The 20,617-nt window shown below is 33.3% G+C and overlaps 2 protein-coding genes across 2 annotated transcripts; one reads left to right on the forward strand and one right to left on the reverse strand.

The window, feature by feature from the left end:
• Positions 1-509: 509 nt before the first annotated feature.
• LOC108203131 (chaperone protein dnaJ 50) lies at positions 510-9,908 on the reverse strand. Its single transcript, XM_017371889.2, has 10 exons — positions 9,690-9,908; positions 9,553-9,615; positions 9,392-9,458; positions 8,247-8,306; positions 5,841-5,891; positions 5,673-5,753; positions 2,355-2,467; positions 2,075-2,192; positions 1,793-1,919; positions 510-912 (listed from the first exon to the last, which is right to left on the reverse strand). The coding sequence occupies exons 1-10, from the start codon at positions 9,812-9,814 to the stop codon at positions 809-811; spliced, it is 909 nt and encodes a 302-aa protein (XP_017227378.1). The 5' UTR covers positions 9,815-9,908; the 3' UTR covers positions 510-808.
• A 5,638-nt stretch (positions 9,909-15,546) lies between these two features.
• Positions 15,547-17,783, forward strand: LOC108203124 (polyubiquitin). The gene is made up of 2 exons (XM_017371878.2): positions 15,547-15,705; positions 16,243-17,783. Exon 2 carries the CDS (start codon positions 16,243-16,245, stop codon positions 17,617-17,619), a length of 1,377 nt encoding a protein of 458 aa, XP_017227367.1. The 5' UTR covers positions 15,547-15,705; the 3' UTR covers positions 17,620-17,783.
• The last annotated feature ends 2,834 nt before the right edge of the window (positions 17,784-20,617 follow it).

Genomic DNA, 20,617 nt, shown 5'->3' on the forward strand with positions numbered 1-20,617 from the left:
TAAGGATAATTTTGAGCAACCTGTGGCTGTGAGACTGATTGTTTATCGATGGTTCAAGCAATCCGTTGTTCTTCAATCTATCTGTCCTATCTTCATTGGTAGGGTAACAGAGGAGTGCAAATCTTATATGTCTGAATTACAAAATCTTCCGGTGATGTTGGTTCTTGTTAAACGATCCGTCAATAGAATGGGTTATTTCCTAGCGAGACACAATAGTTTTATAATTGATCGTATATGGAGTAGGGACTGTTTACCCAGAACTCCATCGTGTAATGAACAGAGATTTGATTGCTTAATGAAATTTCTTTTCCTTGGCGAAAAAATAAAATTACAAGCATCCATTCATACAAAAACGATGACTCAACAAAGTTCAGGCGATAGATAACCAGCACCGACAACCGTCTTTACATTGGATGGTTTGGTGTTTTGATGATCCCAATTGGTATTCATCATAATGCACAGAAGGAACCAAATGAATAGCATGGCTTCCTAGACAGGCAAAAACAAACTTCTGCAAATAATTTAACAAAATTGCATTCAATTAATCCCGTAAAGCTTCTTATCATGCCTATTCCTCAGAGTTGCATATATGGTATATTACATTGTTATATACCCAGTCAGTTATAGAAGGGCTGGCTAAAAGTAAATCCTGCTTTGTATGCTGAGACTCAAATCTCAATGGTGTAACTATTAGATATTCAGATGGCATCTACATATATAAGAATTTATAATTCTAAATCACCGCCACTGTTCTGCTGTCCTCCGTGATTTCTTCTTTTCCATCTCAGTAAAATACAGCTCCTTGAAGTTATCTTCTGCGTTTTGATTCTTTACGCATCTCTGCCACATAACTGTCCATGTTAGACTTCTCCCACAAGCGCCTCTCAATCAGATCATCTTTCCGCAGTTCATCTAAAAGATGAAAAGTTACTGATCAAATCAGTAAAGCACGCAAAATTCAAATTATAACTATAGTTCACGATACAGCCATCACAAAGGGGCATGGGCAGTCAGTAATACTGTAATAATAACTAGTCAAATTTGATCAGGTACTTGTTCACAGCAAATAGAGCTGCTTACAATTGAATATACAGCATGGTTGTCACGTCGATGAGTCGAGGCGAGTCGATAGACCTCCCGCTAGTCGAGTAGTCGGTCGATTAGTCGTGGACTAGTCGCTAAAAAATATATATATATTTATTATTATTTAAAAATATTTTATATACATATAAACACATACATATATTTGTATTATGTACCTTCCATAAAATTTTATTTCAGATTCTAAGGAATTAAAAATCGGACACTTAAAGAGAAGATGAAAAAGCGAAAATAGTTAACAAAGCAAAGTACACACGATCAAGTAATATATGTATCAAGCTAACAATCGATAAATATCAATTATGTGATGCTGATGTGATGTGATGTGGGCCATGTGGCAGTACAGTAAACAAATAACAGAATTTATGCAAAATTAATTATGCAGAATGCAAATTGCAGAAAAAATAGTCGACTAGTCGGTGGCCCAAACTCGACTAGTCGACCGCTTAGTCGACCAAGCGACCGAAATATCGACATTCACCTAGTCGACATGTTGAGTCGACATCCATTCACCGCTTAGTCGACTAGTCGTCGACTAGTCGCGACTAGTCGACCGACATGACAACCATGATATACTGTATAAAAGCAAATATAGCTAGAACTCAAGTTATAAATGATAAATGCAACAAAGGCCATAAAATAAAACAATTATTACAACCCCATCAACAAGAGGGAAATAAGTAACGCTTACCCATATACCGCCATGACTCATGAGGCACCCCCAGGGATCTTTGTGTCAAGTAAGAGGCATCTTCCCATGAATAAGGAGCTTTTTTAATCTGATATCTCCAAAACCAACCACCATGCCACAACAATAGCTGGATGTATAACATACTATTTAGTAATTCTTGTATTGCAAAATGTAGATAAACTCGTATATTATCTGTGTGAATAAAAAAATACGGTGATCGATAAAAAGTTGGAGCAATTTAAAGACAATCATAATTCATGGATAGATGTCGGTGTTCTTTACCTTTGCAATTGTGTAAGGCAGGAGAATAAACCGAATACCAAGAAGATCCCAAATGGATGGCTTTTCAGCTCCCTTTATCTGCAAATCAAGCTCCTTGCTAAGATCATCATCCACTTTCCTGTGATAAAGGCAGACAAGAAGTTCTTAAGTGGCTAATCTTGAACGGTACACCCAAGAATTTGATTGAAAAAAATTCTTTAATCATGGCAAAAATTAGAAGCAGCTTATAATCTGAGTTGCAACTTCTAAAAATATTCAAATTCGTTTCGACAGATCATACTTGTTTGTCTGCTTATTACTTTTCTTCTTGTTGGTCACACCTCCACTACGTTCCAGTTCCAATGCCCGCAACCTATTTTTATAAGCTGGTGATTTTTTTACCATGTCAAGGGCCTGCACAGGAATACATAGAAAATAATAAAAACCAGCTGACAAGAAAGAAGAAACCATGAAACTATGAGCTGCTAGTGCTAAGAATGTTTTAAAGAAAAAAAAAAGCAAATAAAAAGATAGGTAAATCAATCTTTTTTTAATTAAAAAATTTAAAATCAAACCATGAATTCAAAAATCAACTACAACAGAGATGATGGAGTATTTATATATTTTTATATGATTTTATTCCTCACAACTATAATATTTTGCACTTAATTTTGTATTTGTATTAATAAGATTTTAATGTCTTATCGTAGAAAGCAGGAGTTCCTAAACTTGAAAGAAATTAGGAATAAAGAGCTTGATTGGAAGAAAATACAAATTTGCTGGGTTACAAGCACGTAATATACTGTTTGTATGAAATTGCTAATAGAAATTCTAAATATAATATTATAGATAAGAATATAAGATAAAGAAAGAGAAAGGCCATATCTCGAAGTCTAGTAGTCAAAATTGGGTAATTCAACAATCCACCAACCCACAACCCACGTGAAGAGGATGAGATTATCTTTCATTCTAAGGTGGCCCAAACCAAAAATAAGAAAAAGAAGAATTTTCCCGGAAAAAACCTATTTCGTTCGAGGAACTCATTTGTAATTTATTTGAAGCAATAAAAATGCATATATATTATAGAGACATACATATACATATATATATAGGGATAGGATCAAATAAAAACTTTTTTAAGTTACAAACTTACAAACTTTTTTTTATTCTCCCATCGTGTTAATCCTTAGTTATATAAAGTATCCATGTTGAAAATTCTTCAAAAAACATCACAATTTTTAAAAATAACGCATAAATAAATCGCGTTTTCAACACATTTATAACTGGGGTTCAACATCGGGTGTTGAACACTAATTATCATTGTGTTGAATATATCTAAAAAGATGTTTAAACTATACCTCTGGGGTTTGGGTAGGGTCTAGAAACATAAATATTAGTTAAATAACATGTTTACCTTAGTTCTTACATTTAAAAATTGGTTTATGTACTTCTCCACCACTATTTTAATCGATGTTCAACAAAATATGTTAAAAAAATGTTGAACTCAAGTTATATATGTGTTGAACAAAAAAAGTTTGTAAGTTTGTAAGTTTGTACCAGAACCCTCCCCTATATATATATATATATATATATATATATATATATATATATATATATATATATATTATTGACACTTATTATAGAGACATACATATATATAGAGACATTCATTTGTAATTTATTTGAAGCAATAAAAATACATATATATATCTATTGACACTTTCCCCTTTTTCAAGACTTCGGGAATGAAGATTTCATTGTATAATCCTTGTTTCTTTTCTTTTATTTGTTTTTTATGTTGGTGTAGATTTTATTCGAGGATTAAGTAGAACCCTAGTAATGGTTTATGCATAATTTTCAACGATCTTTGATTATGTTATTTACTATTATTACTTGTTGAGTTGTTCTCTGTGTTACTCCGACCCGTCATTTCTGGTCGCCGTACCCGTGTCGACCCGACGCGGTATACGGGGCGGATTCGGCACTTAAAACCCCGACACTTTTTCTCCTCCGTCACCGGAAAATTTGAAGGTCATCGGAGAAAAATCGTCATCTTGCAGAAGAGAGATTACATAAAAAGATATCATATATAAGAAGCAAGAACAAAGGTGAAGTGAAGAAGATGTTGAAACAGACGATGATGTATTGATTTAAGAAGACGACGATGAAAAAAGTGGCACGAAGTATGTATAGTAACTGTGTATGTATAATGAATGTATGTGGACTGTATTTTGTCCACATTCATTTTGAACTGAAGAGATAAAGATGAGGACAGCTGGCTTCCACAACACACGTGTGTACTGTTTTAAATGTCCTGTTTCTAATTGTATACTCTAAGTAGTCTATCAAAATATACTCTAACTGTCCGCGTACGGTACATTTAAAAAAATGCCTGCCTAGTTTCCTTTTCAATAATAATTGTTTAAAAAATTTATAAAATTATATTTCTTTAATTCTATTATATAAATTTGTATAAATTAAATAATCTAATTTAAATTAAGGCATGTCCCCGTACCCGTGTCTAAAATTTGGACGGTGTCCCCGTGTCCTTAATTTTCAGAATTTTTGAATCCGACACTCGGATATGTGTCGTATCTGACACTCCGTACCCGAATCTGAGTAACATAGGTTGTTCTTGGTTGGTGATAACATGTCAGACGTGATTATGTGCATATTTGAAACCGATATCTATTTATCGATTAATATAGTTGTGATTTATCCAATAAGAACATGAACTTCTTAATTATAGTACGTATGAACGGATTCTTAGAAAGTTAGGACGCTTAATGTTTCTAAATTGCATGATGCCATGAACACAAGCTTCATTGTACTTTGGAGAACCCGGTAATACTCGAGAGAGGTTTCAAACTGGGAGCGTCTTTCCTCATTAGTAATATATCTAATCAATTGGGGTGGAAATTCATAATTACATTGATTCACGCTAGTGAAGATACTTGATTATAGATAGTTTATGGTAATTGTTTAATTCATATTATTTGCTTTAGTGTAACATCTAAATTGCCTAGTTGGATTGAATCGAGAATAAATATTGATTGATATGTTTGTGAATGACTCTGACTTGCCTAATAAGAAGAATTTGTTGGAACATTATTATCTAAAAAGCATATGACATCCTAGACTGTTGTAAGATTCATATCATTTGCTTTCTTCTCACTATACTACTTCTAATCAGAAGAACATTGTTAATAAGTTCCATAGAAAGCACATATTTTTCCTCCACAATAGAATATCATAAAATAGACTTGCCCGAGATTCAAGAATATCAATTGCCCTTAACGATTATCACAAAATTACAGCAATTAGACATGTCCCTTGTGACGATGGCACAAACACCAGGCCTACTCAGTAAATTATTCTGAGCAAAAACTAAAAGATAGTGCTTGGGAAAAAGAAATTCATTTCAAATGCTATATTTCAATAATCCAATTCAGATGTATGTCATTTCATGTTTCCAAATTTATGCTTGAATCTGAAGGACTTGGAATTCAATAGAATCAAACTTCTTTATAATATTCAAACACGTCATATGTCCAATTCCCAACAAGCCACATAGGAATTTTTGTTTAAAGTACTACTAATATTTATATATGAGATGTACCTGATTATACCTTGTCCACTGATTTAGATACTGAAATGCTGACAGAACCACAAGAAGCCCCACTAGGACAGCTCGAGGATCCTGGAAAGAAGGTATATAGATATGTAAACATAGACTATCAATTTGCAGATAAAACACATTTTAATTAAAAAGTGGAAAAGTAACTACCGTTTTATGACCGTAGTAAGCCTGATAGTAACGAGCCATATTGTAAAAGGCCTGTACAGGGAGATAGAAACAACAATATTTAGTCTGTAAATTAACATACAGAGCATTAGAGTTTAGCTAATTTAAAGATACAGATTGCTGATCATTAATTATTTATATGAATCCTTCAAATTTAAACAGCATCTTTGTCACAGCGCTCGACTAGTCATGTTCAAAGGCTTTACTGGAGAGGTAAACTTGGAAGTTGATGAAAAGTCAGCAGACTTGAGCAACTAGGTGTCCACTTGTGCCAAATCTGATCCCCAATGAATAAAATGTAAAAATGGGTATTTTCTAAAATTTTAGTCAACATTTACATGCTAATGACTAATCTCAATTTCTCTTCTTTCTTTATTCTCCGTTGAATTGAAACTGATATGTTTGTGTGTGTTGCTTGTCTATATATCAATTCTAGGATTATTGCCCACTACACATTGTGGTAGTTTGAATTTTTTTATATAAAAATTTTTATGGGAAAATTCAAAATAAAATATTATATTATTGGTTGGTGTTGTTTTAATGGATTTTAATGTTACATTTTTTGTGGTTTCATTAAATTTTTTTTTTAATAAATTTAATTGTAATTTAGAGGCAAAAATTAAATTCGAGTTATATACATTAAATGAAGAAGAAAATTAAATCTTTATATAGATAATGTACGTAATTAGTATACTTTCGTATAGTTGTCTGTGTACATGTATAGTATATATGTACATGGAATGGCAAACAAGAAACGAGAAATGTTCGTAAGTAATATATACTACCTTATGGCCCATGCGAAGCATGGGTGACTTACTATTTGTTCCTTTATTATATATGTGCTTTAATATTTGATTTTGTTTCGAATATATATTTACTCTAGAATAATATGGCTTTTTAATTAAAATAGGTTTTAGATAATTAATGACGCGTTGGATTAATACATTTTTCTGGGGCGTGTCAATTAAGTTTTTTTAAAAAATTCATAAATAAATAGGCCCGATAGTTATGTTTAAATGAGGAATGTTCAAATGTGTTTTAGTTCTAACAAAAAAAATGCATTAAAATATGTTATTAAACAAAGAGAGCCCATAAACAAGCCCAAATACCGATCGCCCCACCAACGAACCAAAACTTTTAATTTTTCGTCTTTACTAGCTTGTATGTTTCTCTCTGGGTGTAACATATTTTAATGCATTTTTTTTGTTAGAACCATAGATACAAGGAAACGGGTACGCTGCCACGTACCGCGATCTAGATCGTTCGTACCCGATACGGTCGGAAACACGAACGGAAACGTTCAGGGTCGCGACCCAGATCGCCGGAAGTGACGACCCGCAAGAACACACTTCATTCTTGTTTTGAACAATAGATCCATGTCTATGTCATATGATAAGTAATTTATTTTATCAATAAATGTGTACTTTTATTTGTTATTCAATATCTTTTTCTTTATAAAAAATTATAAATGTATAAATTATCAACTAAAATTGTATATTATAATGGAATATATATATATGATTATAGAATTCTTTTTAAAAGGACCAATCGTACCCGTACGTTCCATCGTACCTATACGTTCCATCGTACCAGATTCACTAAAACTAATGTTCCACGTACCCGATTTCGTTCCCCATTTCGAATCGAACCCAGTCCTATGTAACTATGGTTAGAACTAAAACACATTTAATATTTGTGTAAAAAAAAAAAAAAATCTAAATCACTAGATTAGATTTTATCCAATGACGTAGACTGGGTCTCCAACTCCAACTTAAATAGGGTCTTTATTGAACTTCTCTCATCTATACCATACAATTATAAAGGTGAAACAATTAAGTTTAATAACCCAAACACATTTATTAATTATTAAAAAATCTGTTTTAATGCAAAAATACATATTATTCTAACATAATTTTATCTTCACAATAAAATTGGATATTAGAATATATAGAATAAAATAAAAAATATTATAAATCACCACAGGTTATAACCTATGTGTGTGTCAGAATGTTGCACTTTTAAGGTGAAACACTACATATATAAGATATATGTAACTATCTATAATTATGAAATTTGAGCAGCAAGAAGCCAAGAAAGAACTCGCAAGAAACAACACCTAAAATGATTTGCAAAGTAAGAGTTAAAAACTCTTGATCGTCAGAGAATTTAATATATTTTTAATCTTAAGAACTTACCTATTCATAGAAAATTTTGCCAACTCTTGAAAACAGCTCTAAGGGTAACTTAATTAGCCAAATAAACAACCAAGGTATGCCAAAATGCAAAAGCAGATTCAGGCACATAGGATGGTAAAAAACTGTAAGCAGTTACAAACAATTAAGTTGTTAGCTAAATATACTTATATCCATTTCTAACGCACTATCTCACCTCCTCTGGATGTGCAATTGCATAATCATATTGTCCCCTTGTAGCTTCATCCTTTAGAATCTGCAAATAGATAGTAAATTTCAGACCAGGTGCACCTCCATTCAAACTTTATTTCCGAACTTTAAAAATTATTAGTGATATGGACTTCAACTTCATTTGTATAGTACTACCAAAAATAAAAAAAAGTTGTTGTATGACTAGAAATAGCACTTCAAAGTTTGAAACATCTGAACCATAGATTAGCTACAAACGTTTGAATTTTAAATATTCTTTTAAAGTTTAAAGCTTAATATGTGCTTGTTGAGATGAAGTACTAGCAAATGTAATTCAACTTTTGTTATTTATGATAACTTTATTAATTATGTGTGTTTGGAAACTAACAAGTAATTATAAGGGTCCGTTTGGGAGTACTATTGAAAACTGCAGTGTGTTAGAAAAAAGTGCCTATAAAAAAGGTGGTGTTATAGAAATCAGATAGTTGTTTGACAATCTTTTTTATACTTGCATATTTTGAGTTATAATATAAAATAATAGATTTTTTTATGAGGTTTGATAGTGAAATATACGTCAGCTTTCCGCAAAAGCTGAAGAGTAGCTTTTTTTCAAAAGGAGGGGAACCTGCTTTTGCTAAAAGCAACTTTTAAATCAAAAATTGTTGTTCGAAAAAGATACTTTTAGAATTAATAAACAGTTTTCACATTCAGTAAAGAGCTCGTCTGCAACAACAATACCTAAAGAGCCTAAGTTATTGGCTAAATCATCGGTTGAAATGCAAGTTATCAAGTTAAAGGTTGTAAGGCAAATGTTGTTACATAGCTCACAATGTTTCCATTAATACATTCAGTTTTCGAACAATATACTAGTTTTTTGTTCAATACCAAAACCAAAATTATGTAAGTATGCTATTTGCAAATGAAATTACTTGCACAAATAAGTCATTGAAGAATAATCCCCAACATCACCTCGATCCTAAGATTATCTACATCATGCAATGCAAAAGTCGGATCTCCAATATCACCTATACTTAAAGTTGAAATTAACATTTCCCACCACTACCCGAACATCAATAACTATTTTGGAATCCACGTTACGCATTCACCACCCAAAAAAGCTTAAAGACAAGAAGAAAAAAGTAAAAAAATTACCTCGTAAGCATTTGCAATTTTAACAAACAGCTTTTTCGACTCCGGATCCGGATTCTTATCTGGATGACTATCCACAGCAATCACAAACTCAATTACAACTTTAAACTCAATCACATCTCCAATCACAAACACAAATACAGAGAGAGAGAGAGAGAGATTACTGTTTCAAAGAGAGCTTGTAGTAAGCTTTCTTAATCTCCGAAGAATTAGCACTCTGTGTAACCCTACAACAATACAAATATACTAGTAAGTAGCTAAAAATGAACTGCAAAACTGAATCAAATGTGTGCGTATGTACCCGAGGAGATCGTAGCAGTCATCTTCATCACAGTAGATGGACACTGACGGTTGGATCAAAATAAGGAACACGAAGATCGATGCGACCGCACAACACCGGATCGCAGCTGCTGGTGTTGTCGCCATGGTCGTCTTCTCCGCTTTAGTTTCTTGCTCCTTGATTTTGGTTTCAGCGTTTCAAAGGCTGTGTTGAGAGCGGACTTTGAGGCCCAGGCCCAATATGGTGTTTTCCAATGGACTGGACGGTTCTTGATTTTGTTAAAAAAAGTTCAAAGTAACCAAGGGATTTATGCCCGACTGAAGAACTCGAAGCCTAATATTCATATCATTATATTATATGAAATTTAATATTTGTTTCAAAAAAATATAAAATATAAAGGGAAAATAGATTTTTTTGCCACCCAACTTATTATTTGTTTAGAAACCTACCACTGAACTATAATTTTTTTCTTTTTTGTCACTAATGTTAGGTTCGGACTTTTTTTTGTCACTAACGTTAGGTTCGGATTTGATTATTAACACTATGTTATTTTTTTAGTATTATTAAAATATAGTGTTAGTCTGCAATATAATGGCGATCTGATATGTGTCTATATCTTTATGTTGTGTCCCAGGTAGTTTACCTCGGAGGACGAGAGTTGGACACCCATTTCGAGACTCCAAAAAATTTCAAAAATTATTTTATTTTATTTTTTCTGAATAAAATTTAATGTTGGTTTTTTTTCCTAAAAAAACGTTGGATTTTTTCTTGTCACTAACGTTATGTTTTAATTTGATTATTAACAATATGTCATTTTTTTAGCATTATAAAAATATAGTGGTAGTCTGCAATATTAAGGTGATATGATATGTGTCTATAACATTATATACAGTCATCTATTTGTCCCTTAGCTAGTTTACCTTGAAGTATGAGAGTTTAACAGGTATTTTAAGAACCTAAAAAATTTAGTTTTATGAATTATTTTAAGACTCCACAAATATATGGTATCACTTGACTTTATAGTTCTTTACCACTACTTGTCACGTATTTTAAGGTTCCCACTTTTTATAAATATAGTTCCATAAGTTAATTTTGAGATTTCCTTTCCGAGTAAAAAAATCTGTACTCTCATCCTCTAAGATAAACTACCTAGGACACATTTAGGGCATTTCCCAAAATGCCCCTTCAAAAGTTAACGGCAACGGCAGAAGATAACGGAAAGGGTGCAAAGTGTCTACGGGTTAAAAGTAAGAGGCTGCATAGTGTTTATTCCAAAACTATTAAGTGCAATGTGCAACATGCTGAAATTAAAGGGGTGCCAAATGCAATAAACTCTTAAAAGAATAACATAGTGTTAATAATCAAATCCGAACCTAACGTCAGTGACAAAAAAAAAATCCGAACCTAATATTAGTGGCAAAAAAGAAAAAAATTATAGTTCAGTGGTAGGTTTCTAAACAAATAATAAGTTGGGTGGCAAAAAAATCTATTTTCCCAAATATAAACTATATATGTGTATATTATTAAGTTTAGATATTTCAGTTGGGGCAGAGATCGAAAAGCAAAATATATATTTGGTCAAAATTTGAGACATGTTCCAACTTAAAGAGTCAGTTTTAAATTTGGGAATGAGAAAAATTCAAATTGAAACAAATATTTTTATTTATTTTTATTTTTAGTTGCTCAAGACTCCGTGTTGATTTTATATTTGAACTTTATATAATTATCTCATGCAAAATTAATCATCTCTATGGAATATGAATATATTGTTGTTATTTCGATTCTGCTCTGATTATTGTAATTGCTCGTTATTTCTTTTCTTATTCATATAAATTGTGTGACTCATATGTTTCTTAGTTCAAATCCCACTTACGGCCCAGAATCAAAGAATCCTTATGAACTAGAATCAAAAAATTAATACATCTGTTGTGTCAAAATAAAATTGTACTAGCGTTGTTATCTTATAATATATAATTTGGAGATGGAGTCGGTTTGATGAAAGAGTAACAGGAAGTATAATAATTTTTATTCGGGGATTGATATGAGTTTGAGAATTAGTTTCAGATTCAAAATCCAGATAAATAGAAATTTTCGCTTCAAAGTGACGTGATACTCATGTCTATTATTATTATTATTGCTGTCTTTGGGTTATCCTGCGGTTTCGCGAGGATTTTCTTTAAAAACATAAATACAAACGTATTCGTATTAAATTAAAATAGCTTTAAATTTTATGTATTTTTGATTTATTATAAGATTTTTAATATTGCGTTAAAATTACCAACTTCTTATGGCGGGTATGTAGTTCATATTTATTAACGGACATAACTTTAACATGTAAAAGAGTCCTGATGGCTATAAGATACTGTATAAGATACTCTTTGTGTTTGATATGTGATGAAGATGTAGTTCATATATTCTTTTAAGTGCCCGATATCAGTTTTTCTGTGGACAGTTGCATGATTTCATGACATTACCTGAATGGATCAAGAAGATACAGTGGTAGAAATTTTTTGTAGAATGTTTGAAAACTGTATAAAAGGTCAGTTAGTTCACATAATCATGACATGATGGCGTCTCTGGATTTGTAAAAACAAGTAGGTATAAGATAGAATAAATGTGTCATTTTTTGGACAATGAATATGTTGACAGAACAGAAGCGAGCCAACAAGAGAGACGAATAGAGCAACCAATAATGAACTCAAGTCCTAGATCCTGGAATCCACTACCTCAAGGTCGGGGAAAAATAAATATCAACATAACAATATATTTTGAAGCAAACTGCATCAGTATAGGTAATGTTATTCGCGACGAACAAGGCAAATTTATTCGAGCTAAAGGGCAAAAAATTACAACAAAACTCCATCCGAGAGAGGCAGAGGCAGAAAATTGCAACAAAACTCCATCCGAGAGAGACAGAGGCAGTAAACTTACGAAAGCACTATTATGGACAAAAACTAGGATTCAAGAAATGCATCTTTGAAACAGATGCGAAGATGCTTGCGGAGGCTTGTACAGGTTCTCAATGAAGATCATAGTTTCATACAATTATTAGGTGTTACATTGCATTGTTTAAGCACTTTGATGATGTGCTAGTTTAGTTTGTTCAAAAATCTGCGAATAGTTCTGTCAAAAAAAAAAACTGCGAATAGTGTAGCTAATATAATATTAAAGATCATCCATTCAATGCCAGACGTATAGGAGTGGGGTGATACCACACCTGGGTTTATCTCTGATGCGATTATATTTGATTTTATTTAATAAAGACTGGGTACTTTATTTATTAAGATAAAATAAATAATTTTAAAACCAATTTATTTAGTAACCAAATCAAAGTCATGTGTTATGTTGTTTGGAAGCTGTTTGGATAAATTTAAAATAATTGTTCTTTGTTTAAAATAAAAAAGTGAACTAATGAAAAGTGAACTAAGATTTATAAGTGATTAAACTGTTTTAGAAAGAAGCAGAATTTCTGAAACAAAAATTAGTATTCTCAACTTTTTACAAATACTTCTAACTTTTTACGCATGTCAAAAAAAAATAAAAGCTCACTTCTTATAAAAAAATTAAAAATAAGATTCTGCCAAACATGCTCTCGGATCAAACCTGGAAATATTCGGCATATTGTCCCATCAGTCTCAAATACTCCCTCCGTCCCAAAAAGAGTGAGCTGGTTTGACTTTCACGGAGATTAAGAAAAATGTAGTAAGTTTAGTTGAAAAGTGGGTAAAGTGGTGGGACCTACCAATATTTAATAATAGATTTGAGATAGTGGAGGAAGATAGTGGGTGTAATAGTGTTTATATTATTATAGAAAAGAGATAGTGGAAGAAAGTAGTGGGTGTAATAATGAAAAGTAGTGTTCAAAAATAGTAAGTATTGTAGGTTCATTCTTTTTGGGACGTCCCAAAAAGAATAAGGATCACATAAAATGGGACGGAGGGAGTATATGATTAGTGCAAGTGATAGATGATCAGAAGGTGATTTTCATGTATACTACCCGGCTGATACCAAGAAATCTACATACAAAAATCCAAAAATGAGAACGAAAATAAGACTATTCTTTACTCCCTCCGTCCCTCCCATTTCTTATCAAATGGGTTGGACACGGAGGTTAAGAAATATATATAAAGTAGTGGAAAAGAAGAAGAAAATTGGGTGAAGTGGTGGGACTCATTGATTTTTAGTGTAAGTAGTGGAAAAGAAGAAGAAAATTGGGTGAAGTGGTGGGACCCATTGATTTTTAATGTATAAAAAGAAGATAGTGGAGTAAAAGTAGTGTGAAAAGGAAAGAAAAGTGGAGAAGTGGTGGGACCCATTAACTATTTTTGGTAAGTTTTGAAATGTAAAAAATTGGATGAGACACCCAAAAAGGAAAGTGTAAAGAAATGGGAGGCACGGAGGGAGTATTTCTTTGGATTCCCATTCTTTGTTTTTCCTCCCGTCCGTTGAACAAATAATATTTTAATAGACATGTTAACAAGTGGGAATATTCAACCAAATCAAACAGATCAAATGGTATCAATCTGGTCCCACACACCCCAAACCAAGAAACCCATCGAAATGAACAAAGCCAATTGACCCACTATAAGACCATCTCCAACCCATAACACCATTTTGGTGTGAAAAATACGCCAATTTGGTGTGAAAACTACACCAAATCAAAATTTCACTCCAACCCATCAACACCATATCCTACACCAAAAAGAATCTTTTGCACATTAAATGGAATATTCTCGCTTTTTAAGTTATTTATATCATTATTGAATTTGTACTTAAATTTTAACATGTTCAATAAACAAGGACCTAAAATAATTATAAATTCATTAATAAATTCAAGAGGACAACTTAATTATATGAATTCCCATGCTCTTCCCATATGTGCTCGATCAAGGCGTTGCGAAGTTCAAAATGAGCTTCCCTATCTTTAGTTTGTCGATATCTACTAAGAAAATCTTGAAATTCGTCATCTCTATTTCTTTCCATTTCGACAGCAGCAGAAGATGTTTCCACTTAATCATGTACATGCAAATTCAAGTCTCGTACATCCTCAACTATCAAGTTGTGCATGATAATACATATGTGAGGGTATACATATGTGAGGTAATTTTAATCATTGTGTATTTTATTTTTAATCAAATCTATTTAAAAAACATATCTTCTATATAAGAATATAAATTTATTGATATTTGGAAATAAATAAAAAACTTGAGTAAATTAAATAGTAAAGAAAGAAAATTTAAAACAATTATGATTAAAGAATAAATAATATAACATAAAACAACTTTAATGGGACATAGATGGTATAATTTTGTTTTCATTAACATATGTGAGGGTATAGTAGGTATTTTGGAAAACTCCAAATTTGGTGTAAAAGTTGCACCAAATCAATACTTGACACCAAATTTGGTGTCAACCAATTCATTTGGTGTCAACTTTACACCAATTTGATGTTGGGTTGGAGTGAATTTGACACCAAATTTGACACCAAAATGGTGTTTTGGTGTTGGGTTGGAGTTGCCCTAAACAAAAGACCAATAATTCACCAAGTAGTGCTCTTTATCTAATAAAATCTTTAGCAAGGCCCTTTTTTATTTCTCATAATTTTAAGTAATTTGATTAATCTTTTATAGATTAATATTTATAAAACATCTATTTCACCCAATCGATTTCGACGATTAAAAAAATATTTTGAATATATATATTAACAAGTAAATAAATAAATAAAATAAAATAAAATAAAATAAAAGATAGAAGTGATCGAGGAGCGGTCTTATAAAACCATCAACATGTACGTCACTCCAACCACTATTCCAAAACCTGCCGTGTAGCAACTTCGATTAATATCAGCCGTCCACGTGTCAACATCACAACCATCGAAACAAACCACCTCTCCTTCTCCGTAGCCGTCTCGAAGACGCATTCACCCCTCTTTGCACTTATATATACAGCCCCTCATCTCCTCTTCTCCTCACAATTATCTTTCTCTTCTCATCATATACATACACTTTTCTGTCTCTATATTTTCATCAATTTCAAGGTATGTTTTCAATCTCTCTTCTTTTTCATTCTGTTAGTCGCTAATTATATGTTCATGCTGTTAATTACGATTAAATTGGCGAAAATTTGTTGTTTTGATTATGTTTATACGTGTATATATATGCATAGATTTCGTTGTTTTTGACCTAATTAGATGTTCATCTGTTTTTTATCATCAAGGTTATGTCAATTTGTTGATTTAATCGTGTTTACATCTCTACAAAGACGGAGAGCCTTGTGCTTTACCTAAATAGTGGTTGATTTTAGGTTTATTGATTTGGGTTTATTCAGATGCGTGATAGTTGACCTAATTAGTTATTAATTTAGTCTTGTTGTGATTGTATTAGTGCTGGTTTGTTGATTTAATCGAGATTATTACACCGATGCAAATCTCTGTGTATATGTATATTTTTCTTAATAAAATTAGGGCTGCTTTGATTGTTTCATTGTTTAAATAGACGTAGATATGTGTTGTCAGACATAATTAGTTGTTTGATTTGAATGTAGTCTAAATTGTTGTGATTGTGTTGATGTACAGATGCAAATCTTTGTGAAAACCCTCACCGGAAAGACCATCACCCTTGAGGTCGAAAGCTCCGACACAATCGACAACGTCAAGGCCAAAATCCAGGATAAGGAAGGCATTCCCCCAGACCAGCAGAGGTTGATCTTCGCTGGCAAGCAACTTGAAGACGGCAGGACCCTTGCCGACTACAATATCCAGAAGGAGTCAACTCTCCATTTGGTCCTCCGTCTTCGTGGTGGTATGCAGATCTTCGTCAAGACTTTGACAGGGAAGACCATCACCCTTGAAGTCGAGAGCTCTGACACGATCGACAATGTCAAGGCCAAGATCCAGGACAAGGAGGGTATTCCCCCAGACCAGCAGAGGTTGATCTTTGCTGGTAAGCAGCTTGAGGATGGCAGGACCCTTGCCGACTACAACATCCAGAAGGAGTCAACTCTCCACTTGGTCCTCAGGCTCCGTGGTGGTATGCAGATCTTCGTCAAGACCTTGACAGGAAAGACAATCACCCTTGAGGTCGAGAGCTCTGATACGATCGACAATGTCAAGGCCAAGATCCAGGACAAGGAAGGTATTCCCCCAGACCAGCAGAGGTTGATCTTTGCTGGTAAGCAGCTGGAGGATGGAAGGACCCTTGCTGACTATAACATCCAGAAGGAGTCCACTCTCCACTTGGTCCTCAGGCTCCGTGGTGGTATGCAGATCTTTGTCAAGACCTTGACCGGAAAGACTATTACTCTTGAGGTTGAGAGCTCTGACACCATTGACAATGTCAAGGCTAAGATTCAGGACAAGGAAGGGATCCCTCCAGACCAGCAGAGGTTGATTTTTGCTGGCAAGCAGTTGGAAGATGGCAGGACCCTAGCTGATTACAATATCCAGAAGGAATCAACCCTTCATCTTGTGCTCCGTCTCCGTGGTGGTATGCAGATCTTTGTCAAGACCTTGACCGGAAAGACTATTACTCTTGAGGTTGAGAGCTCTGACACCATTGACAATGTCAAGGCTAAGATTCAGGACAAGGAAGGAATCCCACCAGATCAGCAGCGTTTGATCTTTGCTGGAAAGCAATTGGAAGACGGCAGGACTCTTGCTGATTACAACATTCAGAAGGAGTCTACACTTCACCTTGTGCTTCGTCTGCGTGGTGGTATGCAGATCTTTGTTAAGACTCTGACTGGAAAGACTATCACCTTGGAAGTGGAGAGCTCCGACACCATTGATAATGTGAAGGCCAAGATTCAGGATAAGGAAGGTATTCCTCCAGATCAGCAGAGGTTGATCTTTGCTGGTAAGCAGCTTGAGGATGGAAGGACCCTTGCAGATTACAATATCCAGAAGGAGTCTACCCTTCACTTGGTGTTGCGTCTTCGTGGTGGTGATCTCTAAGCCTGTTGGAAGCGCCCGTGGCTGTGGTTTCTGAAAAGAAGTTTGTGTTTCTGTTGAACTTGTTTGTTTTAAATCAAAGTTTGTTTTAGTGTTTTCCCCTGTGGGGGAAAGAACAATGTGTTGTGGTGGCTTTAAGTCTTAATAAAAGATCAGTTTAATAAGTATTTTGCTGTGGTCGTGTGATAGTTTCTGGTTTAATCTTGTTTTATTTTAAAACTATGGTTGTGTTTTATATTAACGATGTATGATATGTTTGCCTGGTATATTATTGTCTATGTTGATTCATTCTGTAGGTCTTCTAATTTGTGTTGCGACTTGTAGTACTTTGAGATCACAGTTGCAAGCTCATGATTTATTTTTATTTTTATTTTTATCTTTATTTTGAGCTTGGAGAAGGAAGTAGCTGTTGGGAATGAACGTGTATCAAAACAAGCTCTGGTAACCGGTCTTGTTGCTGAACAGGGACTGGGTTCCTGCATAATAGGCAAAAGATAGACTTGGGCAAGAAAAGCATAGAAAGTGACTGGGTTAGCTGCAGCAAGGAGAAGGATCGTCACGCGGGCTTGTTTATGGTACCATATGGTGGAAAGATAGATATTTGTCAAGGAAGAGCTATTCCATGAACCAACTAAAGCCTCATGTAATAACTTTTCATACATGTTTCATTAAGGTGCTTATTGTAATGGAAATACAACAATTCCAACCCAAATAAAGCAATCGAAATGGTTCAAAACCTTCCCCAGTACACACCTCATGTTTATAATGATCCAAGCCAATATGATCATCCTGACATGAAAAAGGGAAATAGAACCACGATAAAACTAGCAGTTGGGGTACTAGATACTTAAACAAAAACTGCAAGAGATGATTGGTCCAACAAAGTGAAGAAGGTGATGGTCTTCCACCACTACCAGTAACTTAATGGAATAATAATTCATATACTTATCATATGCTCTCATGCCTAAGATATTGTAATTTCCCGACTACATTTCAAAATCGATATGAATCTTCAGGAGGACATGCTCGAACCTGTTCTAAGAATTTGAGGCACTGAACATGACATGGTCAGTCAGGAAACTAATTACTAAACAGAAATAAAGAATGGTAATCGAGAAGCTGCTACATTCTCCGCGTCTGTGCTCATATAAATTGTGTTTTTCTTTAAAAATTTTGTGAAGAACATAAGCTAAAATGCAAAGATTAGTTTGAATATTTGGTCATCTATTCACTGCCCATGATGAGCTGCGGTTCCAGACCTTGATGCCATACTTGCTGTCTGATGCTACAAATTGCTTTTCTTTCTCCGCCAGTATCTCTTTTAAGAGTTCTGTCCACAAGAGACTATCTTCTTCATGTACCAAAGAGTGTAAGATGATATGAAAAAGGGACAACATATGTCTAAGATCACAGATTTATGATTAATCTCTGCCACTATCTCTTCTGAGAGTTCTTTCAACATTGCATACTGATCATTTGATCAAATCTTATCTGGTCTCCCTATTTCTTTGACAGCATTTTAGATAATAGTTGCATTTGTGACATTTTCCACTAATGAAACAAGATGGAAAAAAATGAGTCAAAATTTTTACTATTAAAGGGTCACAAATTAGTGTGGTTATATATTACTTTAGCAGCATTTATGGATGTGTTCGTTGCTAATTTTGAAGAGTACACGTTACCTTTCGGAAGATTTTGACAAAATAAAATCGGAATTAACCAAGTACTTGCAAACAAATCAAAGTAAACGTTCCTCATCTCCAGGTATCCGTCGTCGAAAGCCATCCAGAGCTGATTTTAGCTATGTCGGGCGCCTAATGCAGTGAATATATTTGTACATTTCCACTATATTTTTCTTTCTTCGACAATGACAGTACTTACAGTACCGAAGATGAACCAAATGTCTACACTAATCTATATGGTTTCGTATAAGATTCATCGTTCCCGTTTTAAGAAAATATGGATTTGGCAACATGAGGATAATTGCGACGGATGGTCAGGTCCACGACTCCTCAGCACTCACCATTTCCCAGAGATTACCATTTGAATTGAAACAGGGTTGTACATGAAAAAGAGATGAGCAAGCTGCTTTTGCAGATAAGCAAATAGTCAATTAGTACTACCCTCCGTCCCATTTTATGTGAGCTGGTTTGACTTTCACGGAGATTAAGAAAAAAATAGTAAATGCAGTTGAAAAGTGGGTAAAGCAGTAGGACTTATCAATATTTAAGGATAGATTTGAGATAGTGGATGAAAATAGTGGGTGTAGTAGTGTTTATTTAATAAAAAGAGAGTAGTGGGTGTAATAGTGTTTATTTAATAAAAAAAGAGTATAAAATATAGAGGTAGTGGGTGTAATAGTGAAAAATAGTGCTAAAAAATAGTAAGTTTTATAGGTTCATTCTTTTTGGACGTTCCAAAAAAGAAATGAGGTCACATAAAATGAGATAGAGGGAGTAGCTATCAAGTAGTTAGAATTATATGAAGACTGATGAGCAGATGGAATTCATCTTTTGGATGTAGTGCACATTTAAGCTGAGTAATGGTCATAATTTTTTTATTTAATTATAATTAATATTTTGATTATCATAATATGTATATAATTTGTTATTTATAGATAATCTTAAATATCATTATGAATTAATTATTAATTTTTTTTATTTTTGATAATTATAAAGATCATTATTTTGCTTATTAGTTATAATGTAAAACATAGTATTCAGCGATTCATAAAAATAGTTTGTTGTATATATTGATTACGTTGTTAAACATAATTTTAATGTCGCCGGATGTTTATAAAATATTGAAAGACGGAAAAAAGTTTAAATTAAAATAATTAGATCATATTTTAACCAATTTTGAAAAACATAAACTTCAATACTCTATTTTAAAATGTGGATTCTGTATAAATTTTCACATATTACACTCTGTTCGTTCGTGATTAATCACGATTAATAATCGATTAATCTATGTTCCGTAACTCGTCGAGCTAATTAAAAAT

The sequence above is a fragment of the Daucus carota genome, chromosome 1, assembly GCF_001625215.2.
Source record: "Daucus carota subsp. sativus chromosome 1, DH1 v3.0, whole genome shotgun sequence".
NCBI lineage: Eukaryota > Viridiplantae > Streptophyta > Magnoliopsida > Apiales > Apiaceae > Daucus > Daucus carota.